The 23,119-nt window shown below is 50.8% G+C and overlaps 2 protein-coding genes across 3 annotated transcripts in view; one reads left to right on the forward strand and one right to left on the reverse strand.

The window, feature by feature from the left end:
* URB1 (URB1 ribosome biogenesis factor) overlaps nucleotides 1-7,335 on the forward strand; it is an 82,105-nt gene extending 74,770 nt beyond the window's left edge. Inside the window, exons 40-41 of one of the 2 annotated variants that reach the window (XR_005793181.1) lie at nucleotides 1,356-1,493; nucleotides 7,019-7,335. The gene's annotated coding sequence lies outside the window, so the exon portion shown is untranslated. Of the gene's footprint in view, nucleotides 1-1,355; nucleotides 1,589-7,018 lie in introns of those variants that run through there. The other variant, XM_040484048.1, reaches the window with a different exon arrangement.
* Nucleotides 154-23,040, reverse strand: MRAP (melanocortin 2 receptor accessory protein). The gene is made up of 3 exons (XM_040484049.1): nucleotides 22,381-23,040; nucleotides 2,724-2,823; nucleotides 154-401 (listed from the first exon to the last, which is right to left on the reverse strand). Exons 1-3 carry the CDS (start codon nucleotides 22,484-22,486, stop codon nucleotides 272-274), a joined length of 336 nt encoding a protein of 111 aa, XP_040339983.1. The 5' UTR covers nucleotides 22,487-23,040; the 3' UTR covers nucleotides 154-271.
* Nucleotides 23,041-23,119: the final 79 nt, after the last annotated feature.

Genomic DNA, 23,119 nt, shown 5'->3' on the forward strand with positions numbered 1-23,119 from the left:
GTATCTTGACCCAGTCACGCTTCCTGCTACACATAAGCAGTCTTTTCGAAGGCACTTGTGTGTCCGGGTTGGTTTGAGTTCACCAGGCGTTTGCTGGTGTCCAGGCTACAGTTGAGAGGTTCTGTCTCCCGGGAGGGGTCCCCCCTCCTCATCCCTGTTGTCAGCTGCTGCTGTGGGGGGTCCCCATCGTGACCCGGCTCCCAGAAGAGAGCAGGGTGGGTCTGCGGGGCAGGTGGGGCAGGGTGGAGGGGCTCCCGGCCGCAGCCGCCACTCAGGGCGGGATGCTCTGCTGCCTGGCTCCTTGCCCGAGCCCAGGGGAGCCTGTGGGGTGCCTCCGGACACAGAGTGGGAGGTTGAGGCCGTGGCTCCAGGGGCGTGTTGGATGGTGCTGGGCGTTGTTCCTGTGGACAGAGCAGATGGGAGGCAGGCATCAAAGCTGGTGAGAGAACTTACTGAATGCTTTCCTGTTACACCCCGCTGCCGGCCCAAAGCCCGTAGAGAAGGCACGCGGGGCAAGGGCACCTCGGCCAGGGGAGCAGACCCTGGGGGCGGGTCACCCGGCTCACAAAGGTCACCCCTGTGCAGAAACGGAAGATGACAGGCAGTGCTTGGCGGTGACCCAGACCCTACGCTGACTAGTTCTCTCCGAGGTCATGTCTCCCTCGTGTCCGTTCATGACAGGGAGCAGGCAGGCTGGCCTTCCGTCCGTCCACAGGTTTGAGCGTAGAGCTCAGGTACCTGTGCCTCCAGCCGACTTGCATCTTAGCCGGGAATCTGTTCTCTGGATGCCTCTCCTGAGCGCCAGGGCCAGTGGGCACGGCCGCCTGACGTGAGCCGGCCCGCCCCGTCCCGCCTGCCCTTCGTCTCATCAGTGACGGGGGACCCTGATCGCCTCTTAGGTGTCATCAGGGTGACGTGAGGTGATGCGTGGCTGGAGAACTAGTTTCAACTAGTTGCAATCCTGACATGAATGTGGAGGCTCAGAGAGGGGGCCTGAAGGAGCAGAGCCCTCCTTTCACGTGATGCCGGCAGACTTTTTTTTTTTTTTGAGGCTTGAAAGAGCACCTCCTCAGGGAGCAACCCTGCGTCTGTCTCCCAGATCTTACTGAAGACCCAGGTGGCTCCCCTGAGCCCTCCCTGCCTGTTACAGTGTCTGGAGGGTGCTTTCTCTGGTGCCGGGGAACAGCATCATCCATTTGCCCTGTAAAATTGCAGCACTGAAGACACCCGGGACCCCTCAGCCTCGGCCGCCTGTGTGCCCACTGGGCCGGGAAGCTTTCTCTTGCAAACCATCCCTGGCACAGGGCTGGCCACGAGCCACCTCAGAAAGCTCGTTTCGTTCATTTATCCCCCAGGTACCTCTTGGGGCTATAAATCTGCCCAAATTTCACGTGAGTGGTAAAAACTGGAAGAAAAGGACGGAGGTCTGCATTTGCTCAGAAGCTGGCCCGGCCTCTCTCCCCCCGTGACCATAGGGAACCGGAAGTGACTTGGTGAGTCACCCCGGGCAGGGCAGGGTGGAGGAGGGAGACGGAGCCCCCTTGAAGCTGGTCCGGGCGTGCACAGATGGGCAGGTCCTCCCTGAGCCAGCGGCGGGACGCCCCCAGGTGGCGAGGCTGCCCTCTCGTCTTTCAGGGCCTTCCCGCTCCCTGCCCCCTCCTCTCAGAGCAGCTCTGCTCATCTGTCTGCTGCCAGCATCCTGTGCCGGCTCCCGGTCTCCACTCCCCAAGACTGCCTGGCCCATGATGGTGTCCGGCCCCAGTCTTCGCCCGGGATCGCTCTGCTACCTGGCCCCACGTTTCAGGGGAATTTGGGCAGCCCTGGTCCCATCAGCTAAGGCAGAGACAGGCAGTCCCTTTTTATAGGGTCCCTTGTTAGGACAGTCATTTTAGACCGCAGTAGCCGTGGGGGCAGATTAAGCCAGAAGAGGAAATCGGATGTGGTAAGCCAGTTGTCTAGCACAGGAATTAGCATCTAATGAGCTAGGGTCGCCTGTGCGGCTCAGTCTGTTGAGCGTCCGATTTCAGCTCAGGTCATGATCTCACCGTTCGTGAGTTCGAGCCGCACGTGGGGCTCCCTGCTGTCAGCACAGAGCTGGCTTTGGATCCTCTGTCTCCCTCTCTCTGCCCCTCCCCCGCTCACTCCTTTGCTCGCTCTCAAATATAAATAAACATTTTCAAAATCTGTGTAACGAGCTAGGTTAATTACTAGCTAATTCTTGGAGCTCCTAGATTTTACCGAATTTAACCTCTAAGGCACATAGTAGGTATTCATTAGCACATGGTGGTCATAGATGCCTAAGTTTGGGTCCCATTTTCCTGGTGAGTTGTTTGGCAAGACCTAACTGGCATGTGGGGTCATTTAGGCTCTATTTTCTCTAACAACTTCATTGAGATACATACAGTAAAGTTCACCTATTTAAAACCTAAAACTTCAGTATATTCCCAGTTATACAACCATCAACACAATCTGCTTTAGAATATTCTAGATGTTTCATAGCAATGGAATCAGTCATACAATACGGGCCCTTTTGTGTCTAGCTTCTATCCCTCAGGACAGTGACTCTGAAGTTCATGCGTGTTGCAGAAGGAATCGGTGATTTATTCCTTTTTGTGGCCACATAACATTCCGCTGCGTGGACGTGCGGCCACTCGCTGTTTAGCCACGTGACTTACCTGTACACGCGCCACCCCTGGCCGGGGCCCCCCGCCACCCTTACTCACCTCACCTGCGAGGACCCTGACCAGGACATGTAGAGCAGGATGAGGAAGAGAAGCATGACGAAAAATGCCAGGCTCACCCAGAAGGCAATGACAATCAGATCTGCGGGAGGGAGAGTGCATCTCAACGTCACTGTGACACCACCAGAAGCCCACGGCGAGGGGACGTGAGGGCCCCCGAGCAGTGTGGAAATAGGGCCCCGAGTGTTGGCATTCTCTCGTCTTCCGGCCTCTCAGCAGTGACCACCGGGAAGGTTTTTCCACTGCCAAGAACCTTGGGAAGGAACAGGCCGGCAGGGAAGCGGCCTTTTCCCAGAGCAACTAGCTTCAAGGTCCGTTAGGGTGACCGTTGAGGGAAAAGCAGTGAGTGAAGGTGGGTGGCACCCCGTGGATTTGCTGTTTCAGTTGCTGCTGCTGTTCTCCTCCTTCCCTTTCTCCCTCAGAGGGAGAAGCAGTGGCCGTGGGCCACTCATGTGACAGCCAACCTCCCCTCTGCTGTGAGGGCCGCAGGGGACTGTGGGGACCGCTCCGTTAGAGGCCGCTTCAGAGACCCCTTCGGAGTCTAGATTGTGGTGCTGCAGTGCTCCTGTGGCGGGCAAGGCAGAGTTTTTCCCCCGGGCCTCCCTGGCCCCTTTCTTTCAGGGGAAAGCACCCACTCAAGCCAGGCTCTGCCAGGGGCTGATGAGGATTCAGACGGGACCAAGCTAGCACACTGGAAATCGCTGCTGATGTGGGCAACTAAGGCAAAAGAGAAGCTCAATTCCCTTACTGCCTACAGCCCATTGATAAGTCCTTGAGGCAGACAGACTGACCTTCCTCTCAGAACTCCGTTGCCTGGATGAGGACCCTTCGCTAAGGGGCAGAAGGTAACCTTAGCTTAACATTATCCTGACCCCCAGGATCCTGTAAGTGTCCTTTCACATAGAAAAATTCCTTTGGAAACTTCTTTCATCTCAACTCCCCCCCCCCACCCCCCCCAAGATGTATGTTGGCAATCATACTCCAAGCTTATGGCCCCCTGATATACATCTGAAGGGTCCCAGGACTGAGTTTCTACTAAACAGTAATGACCTTTTCCTAACAACAGCTAACGCCTCAAGGTCCTGAAAACCTTGTTTCCAAAATACCTTAGAGACTTACGTTATCCCTAACGCCCTCCCAACCTGAGGGTATATAATCAGTCACTCGCCACAACCCCACCGCAGCTCTTTCTGCCCCAAAGCCCTGGCCCCGTGGTCAAATAAAACCACCCTTTTGTGGGGCCCGTGGGTGGCCCAGTAGGTTAAGCGTCCGACCCTGGATCTCGGCTCAGGTCATAATCTCACGGTTCAGTTTGTGGCATCGAGACCCGCGTTGGGCTCTGAGCTGACAGCACGGAGCCTGGGATTCTCTCTCTCTGCCCCTTCCCCACTCACACCTTTTCTCTCTCTCAAAATAAAGAAACGTTAAAAAACACCCTTTTTGCACCCAAGACATCTAAAGAATTCTTTCTTGGCCGTTGACTCTGAACCCCAACACTTCAAACCACATCAGCGGCCGCCTCTGTCCTGCTAGCCCCTCCCCCAACACGCTCCTCTGAACTCCAGTAGTACTTCCGATGATACACCTGCCTGCTCCATGTTGTATTCTGTTAAACGAAAAGATGTTTATGAATGGGTAAACAAATGAGGAAATGAACAAACTGAATGAATGAACGAACGAACGAATAATGGGGTATTAGAGATTTGTGCATCACCTCCATGAATATGGAAGTAGAGGCCCCAGGGGTAAATAATGGTACCTGGAGTAAGGGGTGTCCCCTGTCCTCTCCACGGCCCAAGACAGGTAGAAGGAGAAACTGAAGGCCTGTTGACCTTGGACCTTAACAGCATCAAAAAAACAGTCCCAAGGAAAAGATGCCATATTTGCCAAAGGAATCGAGCTCCCACTGCCTTGTAACAAGGCATCAGTAGCTTGGCCTTCACGCTCCAGAAAGGCCAGGACAGCAAAGACCCCCCAGGCTCCCACATCCTCTCTCCTGTCTGTCCTTGAGCTGAGAAACTGACGGTGGTGCCCCTGAGTGCCGACCAGGCTAAGGAGGTGTGTGGGCTCCTGGGAACTCGGGAGCGAGGTTGTTACTGTCTGTCCTAAACTGAAGGACTTTTGGGAGGAGCCTCTGAGTTTCTCAGCATTCCGTGACTGCTCACCGCACATTATTCTATAACACCTGCTTCAGCCCCACTGGCCAGTCAACATTTATTTTATAACTACCGCAAAGTATGACAGTATAAATGCTTTCAGAAGTTTGGGGTTTATTCCATAAGGGTGTTTTATTTTTTCATTATTTCTTTTTTACATTTATTTATTTATTTTTGAGAGACAGAGCACAAACGGGGGATGGGCAGAGAGAGAAGGAGACACAGAATCCGAAGCAGGCTCCAGGCTCTGAGCTGTCAGCACAGAGCCCGACGCGGGGCTCAAACTCACAAACCGCAAGATCATGACCTGAGCCGAGTCAGATGCTCAACCGACTGAGCCACCCAGCCACCCCAGGGGTGTTTTAGATTTAGGCAGACCCCACTGCTCTTTCTCCTTCATAAAGAGAACGTAAGGCTGGAGATCTTCAGCGCCTATATGAGTGCCGTCGGGGCCTCTAAGAAAACAGCTTCCGAAGTTTGGCAGCTGAGACCCACCCCCACCCGCCTCCCCTTCTCCTGGGCTCACACTTGTCTGCTTGGCCCTTGGTCATTATCCCCACATACTGGGCAGAAAATGAAGCGACGCCTTTCACAGAGCACAGTATCTTCAGAGAAGTGAAATTGGAATTTTTTTCAGACCAAAAAGGCGATCAGTAGCTACTCGCCACTTCCTGTACTAAATTCTCTTTCGTTACGGTCCTGTTGAAAAGCGTGGCCAGAAAAATAGAGTTCTTGTTCCTCTTCCTGCTGAAGGTTCAGCCTTAGTGCTCGGACAGAACATGTTGTTCCCAGACAAGAGCTGTCATTCCCCAGTGTTAGAATTGTTTAAACATCACTGAGCTTGTTTTTACAACAAGGAGCACCAGGCCGGCTTGACAACAATACTGGTCCAGCCGTGGAAAACTTCCCTTCTCTTTCCCTTCCCTTTTTCTCCCTCGCCTTTTTCTCCCCTTCCCTCATTTACTTCCTTTTTCTCCTCTCCCTGTCCCTTCCTTCCTTCCCTCCTTCCTTCCTTCCTTTCTTTCTTTCTTTCTTTCTTTCTTTCTTTCTTTCTTTCTTTCTTTCTCTTTCTTTTCTTTCTTTCTTTCTTTCTTTCTTTCTCTTTCTTTTCTTTCTTTTCTTTCTTTCTTTCTTTCTTTTTCTTTCTTTTCTTTCTTTCTTTCTCTCTCTCTCTCTCTCTCTCTCTCTCCCTCCCTCCCTCCCTCCCTCCCTCTCTCCCTTCCTTTCTTCCTTCCACCACACTGGCAGAATGAGGGGACTTAGGTATCCACAATTAACTGACAAGAAGAGGCTCTGATGGCATGGTGGGGCATCACACTGGGGAATTTCTCATCCCACCTTGGAGCTGACCGCTTAATCTGATCCAAGTACTTCCTACTCATAGCAGGCACCTCAGTCTCGTTAGATTTTGTTAACTGCTAAACCTCAGCTTTAACATTCCTTCAAACACTACTAACATTTGGGTCCCAGAGTCCTGGTAAGAGATTAACTCCAAGATCTTTCCCTTCTTTGGAAAAACAATGGGGTTAAGGGCCTGAGCTCTGGAAGTGGGTAGTTTTGAATTCAAAATCTGACTTGGCCATTTTCTAACCATGGGGTCTCAGGCAGTCTGGGATTTTTACATCTCTAAATCTGTCTTCTCGTCTGTTAAAGGGGGATGTTAGTGTGTGTTATGTAGACTGTTAGGTGAATTAAATAATATACCATGTGTATGTAATGCACATAGCACAGTTCCTTGTTTAATGGTTTTGAAATGATAGGTAAATAGAACTAAAATTATTATTTCTGTTAAGAGGGTAGTGTGGCAAGTGATATCTCTGTGATTCAAGCTTCACTAAAATCAAGTGGATACCAGTAAAGGTAATTGTGATGTATAGACTGCTAGTTGTCAATCCTAATGTTTGCTCTCAGGTGCTTTCATAGTCCTAGAAGCCCTACCTTTTGCTGTCTGGGATAAAGACTACATTTCCCAGATGCCCTTTCAGCTAGATGTGGTCATGTGACAAGGTTCTGGCCAATGAGCTGTGAGTAGGGAGTTACTAGGAGTCCTCCTGCAGAGACTAATAGATTTCTCATGACCTTGTATCCCTTTGCATTTCCTTACTCCATTTTGCTGGCCAGAACATGGATGTGATGATGAGGGACATGTCCGGGGGATGGCAGAGCAATGAGCTGGAAGGAAGCTGCTTTCTGAGGATCTCATGGACCAGACCCACCACGCTGTCCTGCAGACTTTTAGGTGAAAGAGAAATTAACCTCGGCTTTGTCCGGTACTCCATTAATTATAACCAGTTTTCCTTATTGAGTCAGTAGAAGGAGCCAGCTTTTTAAACGAGCATATCAAAACTTACAAATCCAAATGAATGCTGACGTTCAAAATAATCATCCTCTCTCTATCATAGAGTCATATAAATTTTTCTAAAATACATGTCTTGGGGCACCTGGGTGGCTCAGTGGGTTGAGCAACCGACTTCAGCTCAGGTCATGATCTCGCAGTTTGTGAGTTCAAGCCCCACGTCGGGCTCTGTGCTGACAGCTCAGAGCCTGGAGCCTACTTCAGATTCTGTGTCTCCCCCTCTTTCTACCCCTGCCCTGCTCACACTCTGTGTCTCTCTGTCTCTCAATAATAAACATTAAAAAAATAAAATACATGTCTTGATTAAACATTTATAAACATTTATCAAACATTCATAAACACTTCTAAATTATTCTTTTGGAATTACCATCAAGGACACACACACACACACACACACACACACACCGGTTTTGCTACTTTGTAAAATCATATTTCCTTTTCAACACCCAGGTGGTATCAGTCAGCTCGATCCATTCACCTGATTAGTTTATGGGTGATTCCTAACTATTTCCCAAAAGCAAATCCACCCTCGAAAGATATACATAGTTTCACTGTGGACGTTCCATAGAATATACTGTCACTACCAAAGTCAGTTCCAAAAGAAGAGTCCCAGCAGTTTTTGAACAATAATAGTATCATTCAAGTGTAGCGCCTTCAGTTGGGGCTACCTTGATGGGAAAATTGTTACGAGAACTATCTCATATCTCTGTTTAAAAATCACTTTTTAAAAAATGTTTAATGTTTATTTTTGAAAGAGAGAGACACACAGAGTGTGCGCAGGGAAGGGGCAGAGGGAGAGGGAGACACAGGATCTGAAGCAGGCTCCGGGCTCAGAGCTGTCAACACAGAACCCACTGTGGGGCTTGAACTCACGAACCCTGAGATCATGACCTGAGCCGAAGTCGGACGCTTAATCGACCAAGCCACCCAGGCACCCCTAAAAATCACTTTCACTGCTTATATCTTGCCCATAGGACTGACCATTTGAAGAAGATTTAGGAGTCTCGGTGAAAGTTGCAACATGAAATTGATTGCTCCGAATGCCAGAAGAGAGTTCTATGTAAGTTGTTTGCTCAGTCTTTTCCCTGAGCTCTCTGCCTTGCGTTCACAAGAGATCGGTTGGTGGCCTGTTTCTGTTCTTCCTCTCCCAGCTGACGGGGCAACAGGTGAACAGGCTGCCTGATTATCGAAGGTGCCAGAGCTGGCGCATCAGTGGAAGTCCATACAGGCTATGACAAATTTTTTCCTAAGCCATAATTAAAGGAAGAAGACATATTGACCCAAGAAGTAAATAACACAACGTGAAAGCCAGACCCTACCCAAGGGAAGTCAATCCATCTTGCTGCCCCGTGCAAGGGAGCATTAGAGCGGTATCTGGAGATTCATCGCATTAGAATAATGTGTGTGGTCGCTGTGAGGTTGCTATATGGGACTGGTTTTCTCCTAAGCTTAGCCTCTGAAAAGGGGACAGATAGAAAAGCAAACATATAATTAATTCAGGCAGAGGCCCAGGAAACAGATTTGCATGCCCCACCTTTCTGACAGCATTGGAGAGATTCTTAACCTTTCCCCGAAACAGAAGTCACATCTGTAAAATCACAGGGGTGAAAATCCTTGTGAAGTCCCTGTAACAAAATCACACCAGATTTCAAGCTAACCCTGGGAAAGAGGAACCTAGATTCCTCAAGTCAGCGCTGAATTCGCCATATATATATATATATATATATATATATATATATATATATATATATATCCCTAGGTATTTCCAATGATCTGTCCATCCATGATGGAATAAACTCCAGTATACGGGCATGACCACAAGAGTCTTAAAATCCCTCCTGCTTATTAGGTATTTTCCCTCCTGTGTCGCCTCCTTCCCTACTTGGCACAGGAGTGAAACTCAGCCTTCCACGGTTCAAGCGGCTGCCCCAGGCGATCTTCCAGAAGCTTTGCCTTTGTCTCACCTTAAAGCATCCCTGGCTCCTGGCTCCAGTCCTAGCATCTTTCTGTCTTTGATGTGAACCTCTGCACAAGTGAAGCTTTCTGATCTGTGTTTGACTGGGTTGGAGATCCAGCCCAGAGGAACTGGCGAGGAGAGAAAGGTGCATTTGTCAGCAAAGAGGCTCGCCTGCTCTCTGCGGTGTGACCTCTGTCCTTCCTCACCCGGACTCACGCTTACCTTGCCCCACCTTCAAAGCCAGGTCAACAGAGCCTCCCTGAGACACCCTGACACCGCCTTCTGCTGACCATTACAGATCACAAGAGTGACATCATCATAGCAGCGGCACAGCGTGCGGGTGATGGAGATTTCTACTTTTGCATTTTGGGGATTTTTTTTTTAAGTGAACTTCTTTGACTTCAAATACCATGGACACACAACAGGGGAAGAAGTTTTTTTTCTTCCCAAGTCCACTGCTTGTAATAGCAAAATCCTGGAACCACTCTCCGTGTTCAAAACCGCACATTTTTAGAACGTCGTGCAGTTATTTACAAAACTTTGTGAGAGAATATTTTACAACACAGGAAAACAACATATTGTGAAGTCAATAAGGGCAAAGTATGAAAGAGCAGACACAGCCAGATCCTCCCTGAAATCTACAGGGGAGACGGGATGTTCACAGTGGACTCTGTAGAAAGGCGGTGCTATGGGTCGAATGTGTCCCCCCACCTCCCGATGCAGAAGCCCTGATCTCCAGACTGGTGGTAGTCGGAGGTGAGGCCTTTGACAGCTGATTAGGTTTAGAGGAGATCATGAGGGTGGGACACCATGGTGGGATTAGTGTCCTTATAATAAAAGGAAGAATCTCTCTCTCCCTCTTCCTCCCTCTTTCTCTCTCTCTCTCCCTCTCTCTCTCCCATTTCCTCCTCCTCCTCTCCCCCAGCCCCTCTCCATTCACATGCACCAAGGAAAGGCCATGTGAGCCCAACAGCAAGAAAGGACGTCCTCACCAGACAGTGACTCTTCTGCCACCTTGACCTTGGACTCCCAGCCTCCAGCACGGTGAGAAATGAATATCTGTTGAAGCTCCGCAGTCTATGAAACTTTGTTATAGCTGCCTGAGTAGACTAAAATAGGCATTGACTACTTGAAATCTGGTTTGGGTTTGCTTACCTCCGAGGGATTTCCTTTAGAGATGGTAGATGGTCCCCCACAGCCCTCACTCTGTCTAGGAGGGCAGCCGGTGCCCTGCCCTCCAGTGGAACTGCGAAGAGGCCGCTCAAGGGCACTCTGCACGTGTCCTTTGCAGTTAGTGGGACACAGTGGGCTGGAGTCTGATGATGTGTGCTCAAGAACATCTTAAAAGCAAGGGACTGGGCCATCAGTGTCAGCAGAGTGGAAGGAGCCAGCCTCCGGCCGTTGAGGGGCAAAGCTGTGTCCCCGAGGGCCTCAGGGGAGGGTGCGGGCTGAGTGCCAGCCCAGAGCTGGCCCAAAGGGTCACGTGCATGAGCACAGCCTGGAGGGGAGTCGGGCCTCTCACAGAGCGGGTCCAGGCGGAAGTTGGCCTCAGAGCACAGGGTCCCGGGGATCGTCCTACGAGGCCAGCAAGAGAGGGCACTGCCTGTGGTGGGAGATCTCTTGCAAAGCCGCCGCCAGGAGAGGAGGCAGCTTGCATCAAGGACGCCCCCGCCTGGATCAGTGCCAGTCAAGCTGGAGGGCGGGGAGGCCCGTGGGGAGGCCAGTGCAAGAGTTCGGCCAAAAAGTCATGACGGCTACCGAGGAGAATCGCTTCCCCACCCTCAGGTCATGGGGCTGGTGACCGTCACCCCAGGGAATGCACAAAGGACACCCGTCACACGGCCTAGTATGAGGAGGGGCGGCGAAATCGACAGGAGCAGAGTCCCCGAGCCAAGTAGCGGGCCCCCCTTTGTGGACACGGCTGACGTGCATCGATGTCCTCCTCACCCTCCAGGGCTGCCTGTGCGGGTGTGTCTGTTGTGCTGACCGGCTGCCGTCCGAATCAGAATCCGAGCCGCCTCACTGGCAAACCCGTCGCTGGCCTCCAGCGAAGATGTGTCGCCAAACAGGATGGGGCAGGTGGCTGGGGGAGAGGAGCTCGCTGAGGAAAGAAGGAGGAAGCGCTCCTGCCCCCAAGCCAGGGAAAGAGGAAGTTCTCGCTTTGAATGAAGTTTGAAGGCGGTTTGGTTTTAAGTATTTTTGAAACTGGTATCATCGGCTTAGACATTTGCTCGGGTAACCAGACTGGCCGGTAGACATTTTTTGGTTTAAGTTTGTTTACTCATTTTGAGAGAGAGTGAGAATGACAACGAGCCGGGGAGGGGCAGAGAGAGGGGGACGGAGGATCTGAAGCAGCCCTGCACTGACAGCAGAGAGCCTGATGCTGGGCTGGAACTCACAAACCCCGAGATCCTGGCCTGAGCGGAAGTCAACCAAGCGAGCCACCCAGGTGCCCTGATAGACACATTTTTTAAAATTTGAGAGTAAGGGGCGCTCAGTCGGTTAAGCGTCCGACTTCCGCTCAGGTCACGATCTCACAGTTCCTGAGTTCAAGCCCCGCGTCGGGCTCTGTGCCGAAAGCTCGGAGCCTGGAGCCTGCTTCGGATTCTGTGTCTCCCTCTCTCTCTGCCCCTCCCCCACTCAAGCTCTGTCTCTGTCTCTCTCTCTTTCTCAAAAATTAAAAAAAAAAAAAAAAAAAAAACAGAAAAACAAAACAACAAAAAAGAGTGAGCATGAGACCTACTCCAGGGAAAGAGCCAGCACCACTAAGTAGGTTTGCACGAGCGGTCAAAGAAAGATGAGAGCAGCATTCTGACTACACGCCATGAACTTGCTCTTTCCGTGCCGCAGCGTGATGGGTGCGTTTATGCAGATGCGGGAGAAAAAAGACACTGCGACTGGAAGGACATTGTGACAGGCCAGGCCCAGTCAGGAGGTGGAAATCACACAGCAGGTGAAACGGGAAGTCTAATATGAAAAATTATTCAGAAGGATTAAAGAATGTAAGATATGAGGAGACTCTACAAGGTGTGCTGGGGCTGAGGAGGGAGGGAGGGGGGACCCAGGTGCGTTTGTTCAGGCTGTGCTACAGGTCAGAATGCTTGTGTTCCCTTAAACTCCTACGTCAAATCTTCATGCCCCAGGGGATGGTACTTGATGGTGGGGCCTCTGGGAGGTGCTTGAGTCATAAGGGCGGAGCCCCCATGAATGAGGTTAGTGCCTGTATAAAGAAGGCTCCGGACAGATTGCCTCACCCCTTCCATCATGTGAGGACCCGGCAAGAAGATGCCAGCTATGAACCAGGAAGGGGCCCCTCACCCCAATGTGACCATGCTGGTGCCTTCGTGTTGGACTTCCCAGCCTGCGGAACCATGAGAAAAAGATGTTTCTGGTTTGTAGGCCACCCGGTCTGAGGTGTTTTGTTATATTAGCCTGAACAGACAGACTAAGACAGTGGCTTAAGGAACAGAAACTTATTTTCTCACTTTAAAGGCCCCATCTCCAAATATAGTCACATTCTTTTAAAAAAATGTTTAATGTTTATTTATGTTTGAGAGAGAGAGAGAGAGAGAGAGAGATGAATCATGAGCAGGGGAGGGGCAGAAAGAGGGAGACACAGAATCTGAAGCAGGCTTCAGACTCTGAGCTGTCAGCACAGAGCCCGACATGGGGCTCAAATCCATGAACAATGAGATCATGACCTGAGCCGAAGTTGGACGCTTAACCAACTGAGCCAGCCAGGCGCCCCTACAGTCACATTCTTAAGTACGGGAGGTTAGGACTTCAACATAGGAATTTGGTGGGGGAGGCCGGGGGGACCCAGTCCAGCCCATAACCCCAAGGAAGGACATACTTGAGAGAGGTTCAGACCTCCCTGGGCATGTAGTTTGGTTACCGGATAGCAGAGATATTGGCTGGTTTAGCCAGGCCTAACTGGTTTGGAGCTGCTGGATGAACCATAGACAACCCAGATGACCAACAACCATAGTGGGGTCCCCCGCATCTGGGCTTGCGACTCTTCCCCTGACCCACAGGCCCCAGATTGCCCCGGGGCGTTGGTTTTTCCATCAAGATGGCTGCTGAGAGGTTCTTGCCACCGCGAGGCTGCAGGATCTCAGCGGGACCACGTTCTGGGCCAGTGACCGGGGCTGTTGGCCCTGCGCGTCCTCACACCCTCACTGCCGACCTCCCAGCCCCAGCACGGCCATCCTGCTGCGCCCCTGCCAGGGCCCCCTCCTGCGAAAGCTTCACTCCCGGCTCACTGTTAAGGAATTCCATCGTTGATCACGGAATTACAGTAAACTGATAACTGACACAGGTACGCATCATGAAAATGACCAGTATGTACAAGAGCTGCGTACCTCACAGCAGTTGATCTGTTCATTCTGCAGAGACTTCTCGTGTGCCTGAGATGTGCCAGGCACTGTCTGGGAACTGGGGGTGGGGAGCAAGACAGGGAAGGGTTCCTGCTCCGCTGGAACAGTCTGGTGGGAATCTGCCCACTAATCGTGTCAAGTGTCCTGGGACGAGTCCTAAGGGATCAGAGCCTGGAATTTAAGTCCCAGCTCTGCAAATATTTTACTAGGTGACCTTGAGCAAATCACTTGGCTCCTCTGGGCCCCGGGACCCCCACATACTTTTATTCCCATGTCTGGGATACCATAGCACGCTCATTTATTTAGGCAGGCCCCTCCTTCCTAGACTGTCACCTCCTAAGGGTAGAGATCTTTCCAGTGTTATGCTTCCAGATCTTTCCCAGCATACGGCTGTTTCCTGCCTGTGTATCACCTTCCTCCCACCCGAGCCTCCAATTTATATATTCGCCAGAGGGATATTTTTAGCCAGCAAATTGGACCTTGTCTCTTCTCTGCTTACAATTTTATTAATTTTTTTTAGTGTTTATTTTGAGAGAGAGAGAGAGAGAGAGAGAGAGAGCGAGCAGGGGAGGGGCAGAGAGAGGGAGAGAGAGGATCCCAAGCAGGGCTCCACGCTGTCAGCATAGAGCCCTTCGTGGGGCTCAAACTCATGGACCATGAGATCAACGACCTGAGCAGAAATCAAGAGTCAGCACTTAACCAACTGAGCCACCCAGGCACCCCTCTGCTTACGGTTTTGAATGACTCCCCACAGCTCCCAGGAATCTTCTGAGACTGACCTGCAAGAACCCGACCCCCGCGTGGTCCGGAGCACATCCTCCATCACTCTTCCCCAAAGCACCTCTGGCCTAAGCAGGAGTATAACTGTTCTGCTCCCACCCCCAACCCCGCCCTGCCGGACCGGCCCCTGTGGATCAGACGGGCAAAGTCCCCCTGGGTCTTCTGACTCAGCTCAGCCCACCTTCCCTGTGAAGCCTTCCTTACGTCTTACTTCTCCCCAAGGGTGTCCTTCTCTGTGCTCTGCTGGCCACTTCTGCACATTCTCCAGCACAACACCGTCCATCAAATAGCAGCATATTCATGATCAGTAGCGGCCACCTCACTAAACAGTCGAGGATGGAAAGAGCGACCTGCTTGATTCCTCCCTCGAGTCAGTGTCTTCTACAAAAAGTTCTAGACCAAGATAGACCAAAGAGATGTCACCAGATCCAGTACATCAACATGGAACAAAGTAGCTTATAAGCACCTTTTAGGGAAATGTGGGACGATGAAGGTAGACTGTTGGAGGACACTAAGACATAATTATTGAAATGTCTGGGTATCGTGTTACGTTCTTTCCTGTTACGATTTCCCTAAATCCGGTGGAGGGATGCCCTGATGTCCATAACCTACTTGGAAATACACCACCATAAAACAGATAATAGTGGCCACAAAATAAAATCATTCCTATAAAATATCAAGGACGGGGACTTGGTCTTTTTGCATTTGTGCCTCCAACTCTCGGTGCAACACCTGGCCTGTCACGGATAGTTGCAAAATTTGGTTGTTGAGTTAATCGCGAGCAAAAGCAAGAAGGTGGGTCAGGAATGGTGTGTTTCTAGTATGGTGTGGAAGTGGGGCTAGTTGAGATGAATGAAACACAGAATGGACAGCACCGAGTTTCAGAGGACTACTAAGACAAAATGGGGAGCTTAGACTTATCTGAGAGGGCAGGGGCAGGGAACAGCGCAATGGGCACATGGTTGTGCCTGGAGTCCCTCCTACACAGTAACACCATGGAGAGTTGCACAGGTTGTGCACTGCTCAAGGAATTCCACCTGGATAGGTGTGATTAACTGTGTCCCCAGAGTAGGACCCTTTTTCTGATTTCCCTATGATCTGGGGGTAGTGGCAGCATTGTTCCTGTCTGTGGGACTGGAGGGAGAAGAGGGGAGTTAAGATGACCATCTGATGTGCCTCAGTTCCCCAAGATGCATCCATGTGACAGTCCTGTGCCAACCTAAGGAGAGTGAAACTAGGGAAAGAAGGAAAAAGGTTGAGAGAGATGACAGTGGAGCTGGAGAGACACAGAAACCAGGGGGAGGAAGGAGGCGAGCGAGCAGGGTGACTTTTCCGAAGCAGCTGTTTCGGATGACAGTGGATGCCAGGAACCAGAGAAGGGGAAAGTGCTCACGAGTTTGAGAAGTTTGGCAACCGGAGGTGAGAGAGAGGGACTTTTGGCCGATGGTCCAAGAGGGCAGCGGGGATGCAGATCCGTGTGTGTTTCAGACACGGATGAGGAAGCCGGTGGAAAGAAGCTGGAGGAGGAGAAGGTCCCCCAGGCTCCGCTGAGGGGCCGTGGGGACACATGACGGCATTTTGACCAAGTAACGAGTGGACACCCCGCGCGGGACTCCCGGGCCGGTTCACCTGTGCACATCCATCACCCCTGTGACCAGGTCTCTGCAACGTCCTGCTGTGGCGACTGTTCTGACTCCACACCACGCACTCCCAGTCCTCATCTGGTGACCCTCTTGGTTTACGCTCCGTGATGGTTAATTTCGTGCATCAGCTTGACTAGGTGAAGGGATGCCCAGACAGCTGGTAAGACACGATTTTTGGATGTGTCCGTGAGGGTGTTTCTAGAAAAGATTAGCATCGATTCGGTAGGCTGAGTAAGGAGATCTGCCCTCACCAGTGTGGGTGGGCATCGGCCGAGCCGTTGGGGGCTCAAATGGAACAAAAAGGCAAAGGAAGGGCAAATTCTTGCGCTGTCTCCTTGCACTGGGCCGTCTATTTTCTCCTGCCTCTGGACACTGGTTCTTGGGCCTTTGGACTCCAGGACTTGAACCATCAGCTCCTGTAGTTCTCAATCACCGCCGGCTTTCCTGGGTTCCCAGGCTTCCAGGAGGCAGATGGTGGGACTCGTCAGCCTCCCTAACTGCATGAGCCAGTCCCTATAACCAGCCTCCTCTTATCCGCATCGACGTACCTCCTATTGGTTCTGTTTTTCTGGAGAACGCTGACTGATACGATCGCCATGCCGTGGGAGTTTACATCTCTGGTGTCAGGAGACTATCAACCTCCAGGTTGTTTTTGTAGTCTTGGCTACCTGCCATACATTTCTTTCTGCCACAGAAAGCTCTGTAAACTGGCCAAGGGGCCTGCCTCCCAAGAGGGTCCTTGTCAGATTGAAGACTCCGTGACATGAGCCACACGAAAGGGCAAACGGCGTATGATTCCCCTTCGGTGACGTACTGTCTTCTTCCGTTCAGGCTGCTGTAACAAATCACATACCGTGGGTGGTTTAAATCATGGGCATTTATTCTCTCACGGTTCTAGGGGCCGGAAGTCCAAGATCAGGGTGTTGGTGGGTTCCGTTCCAGGCGAGAGCTCGCTTCCTGCTTATGTCCTCACGTGAACGAGGGAGAGAGAACAAGCACTCTTGTTTCTTCTCAAAAAGGTACGAATTCCACGGTGGGCCCCCGGCTTGATGACTTGGTCTAACCCTCATCACCTCCCAAAGGCCCCGCCTCCGAATGTTATCCCACTGGGGATTCATGTTTCACATGAGTTTGGTGGGGTGGGACCCCGGACTCAGTCCGTGGCAGATGGTCAGAACAGTCAGATTCATAGGGACAGAGAGCAGGAAGGTGGTTATCGGACGCGGGGGGGGGGGGGGGGAGGGGGATTGCAGAGGGAAAGGGGGAGCTGGTGTGTAACGGGTACTGAGTTCAGCTTGGGGAAGATGGAAAAAGTTCCGGAGATGGGTGGTGGCATGATGTGAAGGCACTTACTGCCGCCAAACTGTGCCCTTACAATGGCTTAAATGGTCACTTTTGTGTTGTGCACGTTTCCCCTCAATTAGTAATAATATAAAAAAGAGGGTCCTTGTCAACATGAGCGAAATGTTTAAAATCCTGCCAAACTGCCCAGAGTGTGGGGTTGTTGTCCCCAGCCTCCCACCAGGCTCAGGGTCCTTGTCCTTCCCAGCCGCGCTCGTCCATCCACTGGAGAGGGTGGCCCCTTGCTGCCCGCTGGGCTCTGCCTGGTAGTCACAGGCCCGGGGAGGAGAGAGATCACTCAAGGCAGGTCTCAGTTTCCCCTCAGGAGTTATCACAGACGGCATGTGTGTATATGTGCGTGCAGGCACATTCTGTGTTTTGAAGACACAGAAAAACCCTAAGGCGGCCAGGCATCAAAATGCTAACGCTGATTTTTGTTTTTCTGAATGGTAAAGTGCAGTAATTCACTGTCTGAGTCTTTTACGATGAGCATATTAACCTTTACGACTTACATTTTAGAAATTCGAGGGGCACCCGGGTGACTCGGTCAGTTAAGCATCCGATTCTTGATCTCAGCTCAGGTCACGATCTCATGGTCACGGGATGGAGTCCCTCGTCGGGCTCTGCACTAACGCACGGAGCCTGCTGGGGATTCTCTCTCTGCCTCTCTCTCTCTCTCTCCGCTCCTCCCCCACCCAGGCATGCGTGCCCTCTCTCTTTCTCTCAGAATAGATAAACGTTCTTGAAAAGTTTGAATTATAAAATGTTCCAAATTCATAGAAATACACAGAGTATTTCCTCCAGATCCTTTTTTTAAAAAAGGATATTAAAAGGGGTGCCTGGGTGGCTCAGTCGGTTGAGCGTCCGACTTCGGCTCAGGTCATGATCTCGCGGTCCATGAGTTCGAGCCCCGTGTCGGGCTCTGTGCTGACAGCTCACAGCCTGGAGCCTGTTTCGGATTCTGTGTCTCCCTCTCTCTGACCCTCCCCGTTCATGCTCTGTCTCTCTCTGTCTCAAAAATAAATAAGCGTTAAAAAAAATTAAAAAAAAAAAAGGATATTAGAATGTTAAGGTCATCATCCACGTGTGGCAATACAAATTTCTCCACTTCCTACCCCGACACACCGAGTATCAGTGTTTCCATGTTTGTGCATTGAGTGAGTGTGAAATGGAACCTCAGTGTCCTTCCCAGGGCGCTCCCTGAGTACTTGTGAAGGTGAGCGTTTTCTCACGTTCCTCGGCCCTTTGAGTTTCCTCTTCTGTTAACTGTGCTCTCGTATCATTTGCCCATATTTCTATTGGGTTTTTTTTTCTTGTTGATTGATGGGTTGTGTTGACTTATGAAATAAGAAAATGGCTTTTCCGTTTCAAGGGGCAAAAAGGGTATTTCTCAGGTAGTTTCCAAAATACAAGGGAATAGTCACTGCCATCGCTTTTCGTTCCTGGAACACACCAGATATCCCCCTGCCTCAGAGCCTTTGTCTTCGGAGTTCCTGTGGCCTGGAAGGCTCCTCCCAGAGACCGCTTCAGGGCTTGGTCTCTCACCTGCTCACAGGACATCCTTGGGGGGCCTTTGCCAACCGCCCGGTTCCTCTTAGGGCCCCACCTCTCCCTGGCTACCCTTCCTGTTTTGTTTTGCCGCCTGCCATACTTTTTCTTGTTTGTGGTGGGTGGAAGGCTGCTTTGAGTTTTCAACACTTTTCTCACTGCAAGATAGGTTCTAGTTCCCTCCTCTTGAATCTGGCCTGGCTTTAGTAACTTGTTTGCCCCAAGCCACAGAGCTAGAAAGTGGCAGAGCTCAGATGTGAACTCGTGCCAGGTGGCGCAGGGCTCCACGCGCCCGGCCTCTGATCCGTGTGTCACTGCCTCCTGGCCGGTCCCCAAACACAAGCTAGACAACTACCCATCCAGGACAGAAACACCCTGGGAGAGTATTTTTGTCTAGCCTCAAACTCCTTTTCCAGAGAAGGTGGAGATTAAATTCAGAGGACACATGAAGGCTGAGATACAAACAGAAATCAAGGAAGCCAGAAGGAGTACCTCTCTCCGTGGGTGTCAAAGACTCCTGACCTCTAGGCTGTCTGGGGGACCCAGGGACTGGCCTCCCCCTGGGACAGTTTCCTCACTGAGATGGTCTATATTGCATTTGGGAGTTTGGGAAGGCATTGCTTTTTTAAAAGTTTATTTATTTATTATTTTGAGAGAGAGAGAGAGAGATAGAGAACAAGTGAGGGAGGGGCAGAAAGAGAGAGAGAGGAAGAGAGAGAGTATCCCAGGCAGGCTCTGCACTGTCAGCAAGGAGCCCAATGGGGGGCTCGAATTCACAAACTGTGAGATCATGACCTGAGCCAAAGTCGGACACTCAACTGACTGAGCCACCCAGGCGCCCCAGGAAGGAGTTTCCTCATTTGTCTGCCCAGCAGGCTATGAACTTTTTATCTCTAGCTCATGTGTGCAAGAAAAAGGATTTCTTTTAAGACCTCACACACAGCTTAGAGAACATCAACCACTTTCTCCAGAAATGGACGTTGTTCATGGGTCATTACACAGGGCAGGAGGCTGAGACTGTAGGTTCGAAGACTTTGGATAAGCAAAGAAGGCTCCCACTCAGAGCAGGGGAGAGAGCTTTGGAGCCCAGGTGGTGACCAAGCGGGATGTCTGGTGTACAAAAGGATGGGGGTGTCTGAAGCTAACAGCATTTTATTTAATTCAGGTTAAAAAATTTTTTGAGAGAGAGAAAGAGAGCACACGTGTGTGTGCACATCCTAAGGAGTGGGGGAGGAGCAGAGAGGGAGAGAGAGAGAATCTCTCCAGGCTCCAGGCCCAGTGCAGAGTTGAGGGGCTCGATCTCACAAACCACTGAGATCATGACCAGAGCCTAAATCAAGAGTCTGACGCCTAACTGGCTGAGCCACCCCAGCGCCCCTAATTCGTGTGAATTTAAAAACAACCTTCCCGAATACAGATTTACATTTTGTCCAGACCAATATGTATCCTGAAGGTCTGAACTTCTGACCATACATATCAGTGGGCTTCTATTTCAACCCTGCCACTTTCTCCCTGTGACTGTGAGCTGTCTGTGCAAAAATCTGCTTTTTGATTCGTGAGTATCTACCCCGCATCAGGAAACACACACCAAACCTATCGTCCCCCGCAAAAGCTTTGCTACCAGGCTGGGGACGCAGCAAACGTGGATGGGTACCGGACTCCTGGAGGCTGTAAATGAAAATGGAAATAGGTACACTTCCTAACAAGACATTCTAGACAACTTTCTCCAAGGGCTCTGCCGGGGATCTGCTACCTTTTATTACCGATAACATCCAAATGGATTTCAGTTTTGAGCTGATGCGTGAACAAGTGATCTTGCTTTTCATAGGAAAAGCATCGTGTTCCTTCTAGTGACTGCACTTACTTCTTGACAGATTATGTGATCATAGAGCATGAAATAGCCAAGGAGGGGCTAGGTGTCTGACTTCGGCTCGGGTCATGATCTCATAGTCCGTGAGTTTGAGCCCCGCGTTGGGCTCTGTGCTGACAGCCCAGAGCCCGGAGCCTGCTTCCGATTCTGTCTCCCTCTCTCTCTGCCCCTCCCCTGCTCATGCTCTGTCTCTCTCTGTCTCAAAAATAAAAATAAAAATAAAATAAAGAAATAGCCAAGGAGCCCGAGACTTGAGGATGGCAGAGCCCTGAGACTGTTTTTGGTTTGCTTTGCTTTTTCGTACTCATTCCCTCAGCTAACTTGTTATCTTGACCGAGTAGCTGGAATAATCAGAGAAGATTGTTCACAAAGCACCAACTTACCCAAGGGATAGAGACTGGGAGAGAGAGGAGCAAAAAAAGCATGTTGGTTTGCTCTGGTGGTCCTTCCTGAGACCATGAAGAGTAAAATCAGTTGGTATTTAAAAAAATTTTTTAACATTTATTTATTTTTGAGAGACAGAGAGATAGAGCGCGAGCAGGGGAGGGGCAGAGAGAGAGGGAGACACAGAATCCGAAGCAGGCTCCAGGCTCCGAGCTGTCCGCACAGAGCCCGACACAGGGCTTGAACTGACGAACTGCGAGATCACGACCTGAGCAGAAGTCAGTCGCTTAACTGACTGAGCCACCCGGGAGCCCCAATCAATTGGTGTTTTCATGGAAACTAGTAAATCATATATCTTAGGGGTGGACACAGTAACCTCCCCCAAATCTGCATAGAGTGAGAGAAAATGCGAAATCTGCAATTTGAAGAAATTTCACCTAGCTTACAGGAACCCTGGCAAATCACACTCTAACAAAAAAAAAGTCTGTCTTAAAAGCATATTCTGGGGTGCCTGGGTGGCTCACTTGGTTAAGCATCAGACTCTGGATTTTGGCTCAGGTCACGATCTCACGGTTTGTGAGACTGAGCCCCAAGTCAGGCTCTGAGCTAACATCACAGATGGAGCCTGCTTGGGATTCTCTCTCTCTTTCTCTTTCTCTGCCCCTCCCTGCTTGTGCTCTGTCTCTCTCTCAAAATAAATAAATAAACTTAAAAAAAAAAAAAAGAAAACATATTCTAGGGGCACCTGGGTGGCTCAGTTGGTTAAGTATCCAACTTCAGCTCAGGTCGTGATCACGGTTCATGGGTTCGAGCCCCGCATCGGGCTCTGGGCTGACAGCTCAGAGCCTGGAGCCTGCTTGGGCATTCTGTGTCTTCCTCCCTCTCTCTCCTTCTCTCCTGCTCTCACTGTCTCTCTCTCTCTCTCTCTCTCTCTCTCTCTCTCTCTCTCTCTGTCAAAACTAAGTAAACATTAAAAATAAAAAATTAAAAAAATAAAAGCATATTCTGCTCCCAAATCATCCTAGTTTCTTAGGAGGTTAGTTCCAAACCTCTTACAGAAGATGACAGATAAGATTCTGCTCCCGTTTACTTATATCTCTGAGGGTTAGGGTTAGGGTCGTGTTTGGGCTCATCTGTGACATCTGTTGGGAGTAGGAAGTGGCCAGAGAAAGTCTTTCGGGCCAACCCCCAGCCTCTGCCTGGCTGGCTCCCCCAGTCGAGGACTCACATTTGTTGGCTTTCAGCTTCCTCTCATCCACGGGAATGAGGTCCACGTAGTCCAAGTAGTATTCGTAGCTGTCGTACAGGGTGGAGGCGTTGGTCTGGTTGGCCATGTCCGCGGTGCTGGGAGGGGGCGCATCCGGAGCTAGTCAGAGCCCTCGGAGAGACCGGCCGACTGATTTCTGTAAAGTCATCCAAGTGTGTCTGTGGGTCTCGGGGCTCAAGGCCTGCCCACTTACTTATCGGAGCCGTTTAGCTGGGAGAAAGGCCAGGGGGCTGTGCTTGACATCTCCGCCCGCACGTAGAACTTTCCGCCCTGCTCCTCCTTGATAAAAGTCCAAGACAAACAGAGCCACAAGGCAGGAAACCGGGTTTCCAGCGCGGCTCTGGCTCGCCCCTCTGGGTGAGAACGGGAAAAGGGATACCTGGGCCCCTTGGAAGACAAGATGCCGAACAGGGGCTAGGAAGGCCACTCGCTGTTTGCTTTCCTGCTTAAAAAATTAATAAAACCCAAATGAAAGGCTGGTGGTGCCCTTGACGTACATTAGGGCGGTTCTTGGTGCTGTTGAGCAATCAGCAAGTCACTGGTTCAGATTTAGTATCTGAGGGCAGGAATTGAGTGATGGCAGCCCTTGAACTCGTAGCCTCTCTCATGCACACAGAGCCAATTAATTGCACCCAAAGAACCCTCTTGTCCAATTGAGTACACCTTCCAGCTTTTGTTTGCTTGTTTTTTAATGTTTATT

The sequence above is a fragment of the Herpailurus yagouaroundi genome, unplaced genomic scaffold (assembly GCF_014898765.1).
Source record: "Herpailurus yagouaroundi ecotype Mexico unplaced genomic scaffold, PumYag 162, whole genome shotgun sequence".
NCBI classification, from domain to species: Eukaryota; Metazoa; Chordata; class Mammalia; order Carnivora; family Felidae; genus Herpailurus; species Herpailurus yagouaroundi.

Coding starts and splice junctions, on each gene's coding strand:
- MRAP (XM_040484049.1), bottom strand. CDS start 22,486: ATGGCCAACCAGACCAACGCCTCCACCCTGTACGACAGCTACGAATAC. Junction 2,824..22,380: donor GAAGCTGAAAGCCAACAAAT/GTGAGTCCTCGA, acceptor TCCCTCCCGCAG/ATCTGATTGTCATTGCCTTC. Junction 402..2,723: donor TCAGGGTCCTCGCAGGTGAG/GTGAGTAAGGGT, acceptor CTCTGTCCACAG/GAACAACGCCCAGCACCATC.